This window comes from Zeus faber (genome assembly GCF_960531495.2).
Source record: "Zeus faber genome assembly, chromosome: 1".
Classification (NCBI taxonomy): Eukaryota; Metazoa; Chordata; class Actinopteri; order Zeiformes; family Zeidae; genus Zeus; species Zeus faber.
In genome coordinates this window covers 35,306,136-35,318,005 of record NC_137193.1, presented here as the reverse complement: position 1 = coordinate 35,318,005, position 11,870 = coordinate 35,306,136, and the positions used below count along the sequence as shown (strand labels likewise).

At 43.1% G+C, this 11,870-nt stretch overlaps 1 protein-coding gene across 2 annotated transcripts; it reads right to left on the bottom strand.

Annotated features, from left to right (window-relative positions):
* Positions 1–662: 662 nt before the first annotated feature.
* rtca (RNA 3'-terminal phosphate cyclase) lies at positions 663–11,033 on the bottom strand. Of its 2 annotated transcripts, none has more exons than XM_080011788.1 (11): positions 10,786–11,033; positions 9,752–9,852; positions 8,503–8,646; positions 8,137–8,260; positions 6,570–6,628; positions 5,136–5,277; positions 4,898–5,019; positions 4,763–4,821; positions 3,932–4,026; positions 1,175–1,279; positions 663–817 (listed from the first exon to the last, which is right to left on the bottom strand). In XM_080011788.1, exons 2-11 carry the CDS (start codon positions 9,790–9,792, stop codon positions 728–730), a joined length of 981 nt encoding a protein of 326 aa, XP_079867914.1. In that variant the 5' UTR covers positions 9,793–9,852; positions 10,786–11,033; the 3' UTR covers positions 663–727. The 2 variants fall into 2 exon arrangements, with proteins under 2 accessions (XP_079867914.1, XP_079867913.1); XM_080011787.1 differs by having other exon boundaries at positions 10,812–11,033.
* Between the last annotated feature and the right edge of the window lie 837 nt (positions 11,034–11,870).

Genomic DNA, 11,870 nt, shown 5'->3' with positions numbered 1-11,870 from the left:
TCTGGTGTACGAAGTCAGAATTATACCGTAGTGCCTCCAAGCAGCGGTACAGAGAAGCCAAGAACCCACAGAGCAACACCCACACAAGACCCAGAGGTGCACAAATCAGTCCCAGACAGCACAAAATGAGCCTGCTCCTCCGAGGCGCACACATACAACACACCAGCAAGTACAGAACCCGGGCCGCAGGCTCAGGGCATCGACTACAGGCCAGGAGCCTGCCCCCGCACCCAGGAGACTGAGACCCGCCAAAACGGCCTGAGGCCCCCAGGGTCCATGCTACCTACGGCCATGCAAAAGTGAGGTCTGCCATTCCACAACCGGTGAGATGCCCCAACTGGCCACAAGCAACCGAGCACACAAAGCACAGGGCACCCCGACATCAACCCCACCGGGGCAAATGGAGCCCAACCAACAGACAGCCAGACACACGGCCCCTCCACCACCCCGGCACCCAGAGAAAAGCTGTGCAGCAGGAGCTTTAGATCATTATTAGATTTGATTATTATCTATTCCTCAGAATAAATATGAATAAATCCAGTCACACACACTTTACATTTCACTTTTAGAACTTTCTATGTCCAACATGAATATTAAGACGAAAGGTGTTGAGGTGATATTAGAACAAAGCAATTAAAGGACAGAAGAAACGGTTTGTCAGTTTGGTTTATTACAGTATTTATCAAACACCGATGCTTGTGTCTGTGTGTGTTTGTGTGAACGTGCACTACAGGTTTCTGTTGCTGTGTCCGGTTCCTTGACACTCGATTATGAAGTTGCTGCTCGAGTCGTCGCATTTCGTCACCGTGAACTTTGCCTGAAACAGACAAGGAGAAGTCACATCCAAACAAACAGGAAACACAGAAACAGGCAGTACAGTCAGCCATTCTAGTTCTGCAACCTTTAAATACTGGTTTGGCTATAAAATCGGAAACTCATACAGTATCAATCATATGATTGTGATATAAATATGATTCATACGACCTTATGAGTATGACATAAACATGATTATGATATAACATAAATATGATTGTAATAGAAATGTTATTCATAAATAAATATGATCAATATGATATAAATATGACTAATATGATATCAATGTAATATAAATATGATTGTGATATAAACATGATTCATATGATATAAATATGATATAAAAGTAATTTCCTGGCACCTGTGTTAACCGCTCTGCTACATGGATAGCCGTCTGGGTGTGAAGAGTCAACTCTCCGGTTCGAATGCGAGAAGTTCCTTTAGCCAACGCCATGAAGATGATCAACTGCAGGAGAGGAAAGATGAGACCAGATAAATAAGTTGAGGTCTGTTGAGATAAGTTGAGGTCCTTTGCGCTGCGCAGATGTCTTTTGCTTCTATTTTTACCAGTTCCAGCACGCTTAGAGAGGAAACAGCGGCTCCATCTAACAACTGGATTCTTATTTTACAACTGTTTATAAAGGATTAGCACCAGAACTAGCTACAGTGTGGTGTGTGGACAAAGCACAGCCCCCCTTCAGGGTCTTCAAGATGCACATACTGCTCTCGACTGTTATAGAAGATTGCTGTACTCCAAACCAGGATCATTTCTTAGTTGAAGAATTTTAAGACACACTACCCATGTATCCTATTGGTGAGCACAGCTAGGCAGGCTCAAAACGAAGAACTGTCTATAAATGACACTATAACTTTTCTGAAGCCTGGTAAAACTGAGCCACTCTAAGTAAAGCCCTCTTTGACCAGAGAGAATACCAACTTCTGGATGAAGTTGGGAACAAAGCCCAAGACAAAAGCAGAGCTGTGGTCCAGTCTGGAACAGCGGCCGATGCCAGCTCATTCCACACCAGGCTTCGGCAGACCAACCGTACGGCTGCAGAACAGGTTTGAACCGTTACAAAATCAGCAAAAATTGGAAACGAGCACTGCTGACTAGATGCGCAGGAGAGAATGAGGACAAACGATGGCCCACCCAGAGGGCGAATAACAAAAAAAACCCAAAGAAACAAGGAAAAAAAAAAAAACAACCCTCAAAACCATGGACCCCCATCGGATCAAGCCTCCTTCGTGGGAGACTCTGCTATAGAGACATTAGTGGTAAGATGCTAAAATATGTTGCTTCCCAGGCGCAACGGTCAGTGACATCAATAATAAAACCCCCAGATATTGTCTGATCACACAAGGATTGATAAAATCATTGTTCATATTGGGACTAATGATACCCGAAGAAAGCAGTAAGAACCAGTAAAACAGGCCTTTGTTAAACTGAAGGATGCACTGTAGTCTTCTCCGTCCCAGTATCAGTAGCTCAAGGCCAACTACTTCGACTTTTTCCTGATATTTTTCAATCTGCTTCTGTGAAAACCACTGTTGAAGAAATCACACTTGGGGTCCTAGGTAACTACAGGTCCAGATCAACTTTTCCTTTTTTATTTAAGGTACTTGAGAAAGCAATCGGTTTTTAGAGCCAATCACAGCACAGAAACTGCTCTCACCAAAATAGTCAATGATTTAGACTTGACACTTGTCAACGTTCCAATTCTGGTTAATTTGGACTCGACCATTTGACACCATTGATCACAATATTCTCATAGATGGTCTGGAGAGCTGAGTTGGTCTGTCTGAATGTGTCCTGAACTGCTTCAGAACTTACACGACAGGAAGGACGTTTTTCCTGTCTTGGACCTACTATAAATGTTTGGATAAGTAGACAATTCTTACAACTAAATAAAGATAAGAAAGAAATACTTTTAGTCGGCCCTAAAACCAAGAGGGAGGAACTCTCTGAATCGCTGAGTCAACTCAGAAGTAGCAAGCTAAACATGCATTATCGCTGATAGATAGGAACTTATGTTAGGGCGTACTACGTCCAAGCCGGACCACGATCGACGTGCACCTGTTCACTTTTAAACTTGCGGTGATAACCAAAATGGATGGTTGGCTAGCATCAGGCACACTGAAAAGGAAAGGCGGACAGGGGGGACAGTCCCGTCCATTGGTGGGCCGCGGCCCATAGGTTGGGAATGGCTGCATTAGTGTGTTAGGGTTAGGGTGAAATTAGAGTACAGTGGTACCTTGAGTTACGAGTGCACTAACATACGAGTTTTCCGAGTCAAAAGCCGTCGTTCCGTCGATTTTTTGTATTGATTTGTGAGCAAAAATGTGAGTTACGAGGAGCGAGGAGCGAGCTTCAGGTGCACCGCTGCTGGTTGGCGTGGCGAGCGAATGCGGCCAGCATCCTGCCTCTCACTCCTTCACTTCACGTGGTTAGCGGAGCGTAGAAGCATCGCTTTTGTGCTTTTTGTGCAGTTTTTTTTTTTTTTTTTTTTTTTTCTCCGAACCATGGGTCCGAAAAAAGTAAGTGCTGAGAAGAAGAAGCGGATGATGTCCATTGACTTAAAACGCAAAATAATAAGAAACATGAGCGAGGTGTGCGTTTGATGGAATTGGCGGGGCAGTACGAGCGTAGTACTTCTACGATATGTACCATACTGAAGCAGAAGGAGACGATAAAGGGTACTACGCCAGCCAAGGGCGTTAAAATATTTCCTAAGCTGCGGAAAAGATGCCATGAAAAGATGGAGAATCTGCTGTTGGTGTGGTTGACGGAGAAGCAGCTCGCAGGAGATAACGTGACGGAGGGTATCATCTGCGAGAAGGCAAAAATGATCTTCACATTCTCTTTTATTATGTTTTTATACAATATTTGTTATTTATAAATACATTTTTCTTATTTAAAAACACGTAACAGGACGAATTAGGGTGTTTTTTGGGGGCTGGAACGGATTAATGGCATTTCAATTAATTTAAATGGGGAAAATTGATTTACTATACGAGCATATTGAATTACGAGCTCTGTCACGGAATAAATTAAACTCGTAAGTCAAGGTACCACTGTATTAGTAATAACGGTACAAGTACAGTTTACCAGTTTTCTCACCTGGTCCTGGAGGAACTCGTCCACGCAGCCATTGTGTCTGATGTTCCTCAACAACATCTCAGCTGCTTCGATGCCAACTTTATCTGCATATACTCCTGGAAGAGTACCACAAGTATTCACGACTTCCTCCATATGATCTTTCAATTGAACAGTTTGAATCTGAACGAAACGACTGACATAGTTCACTAATGAGGCTGGATTCTGGAACTCACCAGCACATACTGCAAAAACAGTCATACCATATCACCCAAACCAGTGGTTCTCAAACTTTTTTTGTAGTGTACCCCCTCTTAGATGTTTTTCAGCTGAGCATTGGGAGAAAAAATAAATAAATAAATAAATAACTAACATAAATGTACTGTATGTGTGTTGTATGTGTTTTTTTAACATAACCAATATTTCTTTACATTTTCTTTTACATTTTTGAAGTAACCCCTGCAGTATTCCAAAGCACCCCTAGGGGTCGGAGTACCCCCATTTGAGAAACACTGACCCAGACAACAAGAACAACAGCCGCACCACATCACCCAGACAACACGTCATACCAGATCTCCAGAAAACAAGTTGTACCACATCACCAGACAAAAACAGTCGTGCCCCATCACTTAGATAGCAACAATCTTAGCTCATCACCCAGACAACAAGTACAGTCGTACCACACCACCCAAACAACAGTTTTGGCAAATAAACCGGGCAACAAGAACATATTTATACCACATCACCCAGACAACAAGAACAGTCGTAGCACACCACCCAGACAATGTTGTACCACATCACCCAGTCAACCATAAAATTGCTGTACCACATCACCCAGACAAAAACAAGTCATACCTTTCTTGCCCAGAGCAGATCCTGCAAACACGCACCCTGTGGACGACTCCGCAATAATTCTGAAATTAAATCAAATGAGATCAGAGTTCACATTCTTATTTCACTTCCTGTTCAGAGACCAAAGAGGGTGTTTACATGATGCCGCTGCCGTTGCCGAAGGCCTTCTCCTTCTCCTGGAGTGGTTGGATGTTGACGTACAGTTCTTTGATTTCCTTCCTTATAGTCCTCACTGCAGCAGCCGACATGTCTTTAGCTAGCTGCAACGAACAAGATGGCCGCAGCAACTCAGTTAGCGTAGCTGTAACAAACAAGATGGCTACAGTAGTTCCATTAGTCGAGCCACATAACATGTAGTACATGGATGTCCAGGCACCTTATAGGGCAGCACTCCAGCGACGAAAGCCCTGCCGTAGATTTTGGTTATGTTTCCTCGCTCCAACATAGTGACAGGAGTCAGTTCTTTAACTGGAGTCACCGTAGCAATCACCTCCCCTCCACCTCTGGGGTAGTAGCCTCTGTTCAAACATAGTTAGCAGCTTAGCATGCTAACAGTCCACAGCAAAAACTGTGTACAGGATACTGCGTACCGGATGCTGCGTGCCGGATGCTGCGTGCCGGATGCTATGCTGTGTGCCCGATACTAGATGCTGTGTACTGCATACTGGATACTGGATACTGTGGACTCGATGCTGTGTACTGCATACTGGATACTGTGTACTGCGTAGAGGATACTGTGTACTGGATACTGTGTACTGGATACTATGTACAGGATACTGTGTGCTGGATGCTGTGTACAGGATACTGTGTACTGCACACTGGATACTGTGTACCGGATACTGCGTGCCGGATACTGCGTGCCGGATACTAGATGGTGTGTACTGGATACTGTGTACTGTGTACTGGATACTGTGGACTGGATGCTGTGTACTGCATACTGGATACTTTTACTGCGTACAGGATGCTGTGTGCTGGATGCTGTGTGCTGGATGCTGTGTGCTGGATGCTGTGTGCTGGATGCTGTGTGCTGGATACTAGATGGTGTGTACTGGATACTGTGTACTGTGTACTGGATACTGTGGACTGGATGCTGTGTACTGCATACTGTATCCTTGTACTGCGTACAGGATGCTGTGTGCTGGATGCTGTGTGCTGGATGCTGTGTGCTGGATGCTGTGTGCTGGATGCTGTGTGCTGGATGCTGTGTGCTGGATGCTGTGTGCTGTGTGCTGTGTGCTGTGTGCTGGATACTGTGTACTGTGTACTGGATACTGTGGACTGTGTATTGGATACTGTGGACTGGATACTGTGGACTGGATACTGTGTATTGCATACTCGATACTGTGTACTGCGTACTGGATTCTGTGTACACAATATTGTGTACTGGGTACTGTGTACAGGATACTGTGTACTCAATGGTGTGTACTGGATACTGGGCTCTGGATACTGGGCTCTGGATACTGGGCTCTGGATACTGGGCTCTGGATACTGGGCTCTGGATACTGGGCACTGGACACTAGGCACTGGACACTAGGCACTGGACACTAGGCACTGGACACTAGGCACTGGACACTGGACACTAGGCACTGGACACTAGGCACTGGACACTGGACACTAGGCACTGGACACTAGGCACTGGATACTGGGCACTGGATACTGAGTACTGGATACTGCGTCCTGGATACTGGGCACTGTGTACTGTGTACTGGGCACTGTGTACTGTGTACTGGGCACTGTAAACTGGATACTGTGTACTACATACTATGTACTGGATGGCTTTTGACCTTTGGACTGTTTCAGCACTACTCACCTCATTCTGATGTTACAGTCGAAGTGGACTCCAAATCTTTCCACGATTGGTTTGAAAACCTAAGAATAAAATGACAGTCTCAGTTAAACTCCTTTAAAGGGGACATATTATGAAAAACTCACTTTTTCAGTGCTTGTGGACATACATGTTGGTCACTGATGGACCTCCTATCACACAAACTGTGAAATAAGACAACTCAGTCAGTTTTTTGTGAGCTGTCTATTTCAGAAAACATGTGGTGAAACACACCCTTCAAATTTGTGTCGCAGTACTACGTTACATAAAGACAGCAGAATTAGAACTGCCCGCCACCTGAGAGTAGTAGAGTGGTATAGAGGCATGTTAGAATGGCTAGAATGCATAATCTAAGTGGTATTTTCAGGAAAAACTTCAAAAACATGCTTGGGGGACCTCATATACATACGTTAACTTTTTATATATTAACTATATTTACTTAATTGTGTAAAAAGGAACATAATAGGTCCAGTTTAAAATAATGAAGCTGAATACGGTACCTTCACTGTGTAGTCTGGATAATACACGGTACCTTCAAGGTGTAGTCTGGATAATACACAGTACTTTCATGGTCTAGGCTGGATAATACTTAGTACCTTCACGGTGTTATCTTTATAATACATGGTAAGTTCACAGTGTAGTTTGGATAATGCACGGTATCTTCAAGGTGTAGTTTGGATTAGTGGTCGACCAATATGGGTTTTTCCAATGGCAGATGCCCATATTTGCCGACATCGGGGCGGTCGATGGCTGATGCCAATATATTTTTTTTTCTTTTTTTTTTTTTTTTAAATACACCAATTTAATCATAATAGCAACAAATAAGAGACAAAATTGCTGAATTTATATTGACATTTATGTTTTACATTTATTATTGTCTGCATTGTCTCTGCAGTGCACTTATACTAAATAAAACATTTATCAACTCAATAAATGTCCACAGGTAATAAAAAAAAATAAACTTTGTGGAAAAAAACCTTATGAATGAAAAATAAATTATAAAAGGATAAAATAAATAATAATAATTATAATAAACAGCATCAAATAAAAGTCTGGTCATTACAGAAGTGCACACAAAAACATCCAGTTTTTACAAAATTAAGTCCCATAGCAACAGAAAGCAACGGGGAGACGCTGTGACGGGGCACCGGGCACACAGGGTTTTTATTCGTAATGAGATGGAACAGGACTGTCCCTTAACTCAGTGGAGCAGGAAGTAGTCGTAGAAGTAGACAGAGGCTTCTGGAAGAACAACAAGTGTGTAGAAAACGGGTGCCGAGGAGGAAACTATGTTTATTGTTGCTCAACAACTAATCCTCAACTCGTGCAAAGACAAGTCGTAAATATTAATGTCTGCGTGAACCAGCTCAGCGAATCTTGTCTTGAACTTCTCCGTTTTTAAGTTTTCTTTTTGAGATTTTACGTTATCAATTAATCGAGAATTGTTTGTTAAGGTAATAACCCTAACTATTGATTAAGGAAATGTGTTCAAATTTGCATCTCTAATCGGAACACAGTTGCTTCACGGTCTAGTCTGGATAATACACAGTACCTTCACGGTATAGTCTATCTGAGGAGCCATCTCAGCGTTGGTGCCTCCTTTCAGACAGAGTTTGGAGGAGTCTTCGGTGAACAGAGCGCAGGGTAGCGCCACCTGCAGGAGCAGCCCGACACTCCTGGAGCAGAGCGTTCACAGTCAGGACAAACAAACAACAACTTGTTTGGGTGATGTGGTAGAAACTAACAAACAGCGCTTGGAATGAAGCGTCTGCATAACAAGCTCACCAAACTGACAGGCTAGCCTTATCCGGCGGTCTGGGTGTCCGCCATGTGACTAACAGTCTAACGTCTAGCATTACCGCCAGCCTGGCTGTCCGCTGTGTGGCTAACTGGCTAACAGGCTAACGGCTAGCCTTACCCAGCGGTCTGGGTGTCCGCCGTGTGGCTTCCAGACAAGATCTTTCCAGGGCTCAGAGACACTTCAGTGGAGCCAACGGTAGCTCCGTCCAGACGTCCAGAGCACAGATCCCTGACCAGCTGCAGCCCCGAAAGGTGCTGTGGCCTGGGGAGCACAGGGAGATCACTTTACTGATCGCACTCAATTGACCCCAAATCGGTCGCAGCAAAGTTCCTCTCCCATCCAGTTTCACATTTCAAGAACATTTCCTCTAAATTCAAAGTGTCATGCGAATTTGCATGAATAGTAACAGTCTGGAAGTAGTTTTAGCAGGAGTTTTTGTAATAGCAGCAATAGCCGGTTTATACAACATTACAGTATGGAAAATGGACACTTTATTTAATCCATAGAAGCAAATGCTGATGAATGAGCCAGAGATTCAGTTGTCAGTGTGATATTAGTGAGTTATCAGTGAGTCATCAGTTAGCTGGATGACATAACTCATTGATAACTAATAACTCACTAATAACTCACAAATAAACTCAGCTTAACTTAATAACGTACTGATGACTTAATAAAGTACTAAAAACTCAATGACATAATAACTCACTAATGACTTAATAATAACATACTCATTTCATAATAATAACTAACGGCTTAATAATGTACTAAAAACTCTAATGACTTAACTCACTAATGACTCAATAAAGTACTAAAAACTCAATGACTCAATAAAAACATACTAACAACATAATAACTCACTAATGACTCACTAATGATTTAAAAATAACGTACTTATAACATAATGACATACTAATAACCTAATAACTCACAAATGACTTAAGTTACTAAAAACTCAATAAGGACTTAATAACTCACTAATGAGTTAATAATAATGTATGAATAACATAATTCATTAATGACTTAACGTACTAAAAAATCAATAATGACTTATTAACTCACTAATGACTTAATAACATACTAATAATATAATAAAAACTCACTAATGACTTAACATAACTTAACTTAACATTAATGACTTAACTCAATAACAACTTAATAATAACAACGTATGAATAACATAATAACTCACTAATGAGCTAAAATATAAAAAAGTCAATAATGACTCAATAATAAAGTATGAATAACATAATAACTCACTAATGACTTAATAAGGTACTAGAAACTCACTAATGACTTCATAATAAGTCATCAGTAGGCCTCCAGCATGCAGGGAACCACAGAGAGGCTAAGGTCAGCCTGGTGCTACCTGAGTCCGGGGCAGCTCCTCCCGGCTCGGATCCTCAACATCTTGACTGGGGTGGAGGTGATGCAGCTCAGAGCAGCAGCAACGCGGAGGATCTGCCCCCCCTGGGAGAGGAGAGAGGCTTACCGCTCTGCTAGTTAGTTGGCTCCTGGTTAGTTGACTGCCATTTCATTATCTGCCGGTTAGTTAGCCGCCAGTTTGTTATCTGCTAATTATTTTGCTGCTAGTTAGTCGGCTGCCAGTTAGTTGGTGGCTAGTAAGTTAGTTAGCTGCCAGTTAGTTGGCTGCCAGTTAGTTACTGGCTAGTCAGTAAGTTACCTACTAGTTAGATGGCAGCCAGTTAGTAATCTGCTAGTTAGTCTGCTGCTAGTTAGTTATCTGCCAGTTAGTTATATGCTTGTTAGATGTCTGCCAGTTAGTTGGTGGCTAGTAAGTTAGTTAGCTGCCAGTTAGTTGGCTGCCAGTTAGTTACTGGCTAGTCAGTAAGTTACCTGCTAGTTAGATGGCAGCCAGTTAGTAATCTGCTAGTTAGTCTGCTGCTAGCTAGTTATCTGCCAGTTAGTTATATGCTTGTTAGATGTCTGCCAGTTAGTTGGCTGCAAGTTAGTTAGTTAGTTAGCTAGCTATCTTCCAGTTAATTACCGGCTAGACAGTTACTAAGGTCCCTTCTAGTTAGATGGCAGCCAGTTAGCCAGTTGGCTGCTAGTTAGTTGGCTGCTATTAGTTAGTTGGCTGCCTGTTAGTCGGCTGCCAGTTACTTAGTCGCCAGTTAGTCGGCTGCCAGTAAGTCGGCTGCTAGTTAGTTAGCTGCCAGCTAATTGCCGGCTAGTCAGTTAGTAAGTTACCTGCTAGTTATATGGCAGCCAGTTAGTCGGCTGCCAGTTAGTAATCTGCTAGTTAGTCTGCTGTCTGCGATTCGGCTGCTAGTTAGTTATCTGCCAGTTAGTTATATGCTAGTTAGGTGGCTCCCAGTAAGTTGGCTGCCAGTTAGTTAGTTAGCTTCCAGTTAATTACCGACTAGGCAGTTAATAAGTTACCTGCTAGTTAGTTGGCTGCTACTCACCCCCTCCATCACGCTGCCGTCCACCTCTAGTGCTGAGTCAGTGTCCATGGCAACAGAGACCTGGAGACGCTGCTTCTCCTTCTTTTTTTCTTGGGTTGTTCTCGTCTTCTCCTTCTTTAGTTTTTGGGTTGTTCTCTTCTTCTCCTTCTTTAGTTCTTTGGTTGTTCTCTTCTTCTCCTTCTTCTCCTTCTTTAGCGCAGGTGAAGCAAACAGCCTCTGTCACCAAACACGCCACTAGCCGTGACGTATATTGTGTGCGACAACCCGGAGAGTGTGCTGCGTTCAATGGAACTCGGACATCCGGACTCTCCACTTGGGATGGAGGTTGCAGGAATGAAGTTTACCTCCGTCTACAGGACATTTAAACAGGCAAAACATATACTGTACAAACGGAGTATATAGCACATGCATTTGTACGGGCAGGCTGACAGAGAGACTGAGTGATGCAGTTCCACTTTCTCTGACAACATGCTACGCAGCCTGGAGCTGTGTTTGCCCCATTGCCGCATTTCTCCCAGGGGGTTTTGGAGTTTGTGGATCAGACCAGAGGCTTCTGTGGGAGCGCGCAGGGCTCCACTCAACATCTTCTCGTCAGTGGACACCTCTGGAAGGTGCGAGGAGAAGATGTTCTATCGAGAGCGGTGGCGATTAAAGCAGCATGCCACGTTTATAATCATGTTCATTCCCAGGTTGATTCATTTCAATGTGTTGTTTTGCCTGAATGATTATGAATACTACCAAATAATACACTAAATCGGCCAGGTCGGGGACCCATTTCTCCTTGTTGCATTTAGTGTTGCTTGAAACATGACCAATGCGTTTGACAATAGCTGAAAAAAGTCCATTTCCCTTGATTCCCATCATAGTGCGCTTGTGGTATTGTCTCATTTTTAGGAAAAATATAAAACCCTACTTTCCACCAAATTGAACCCAGATCAGCCATCGCTAGCCCTGCCTTGTTTCTGCAATTTGACTGATGGCAGCCATTTTGTTTATGGTATCACCAAATGCTCTCAGTTTTTGATTGAGCATTGCGCAAAATTTCAACATAATTGACCC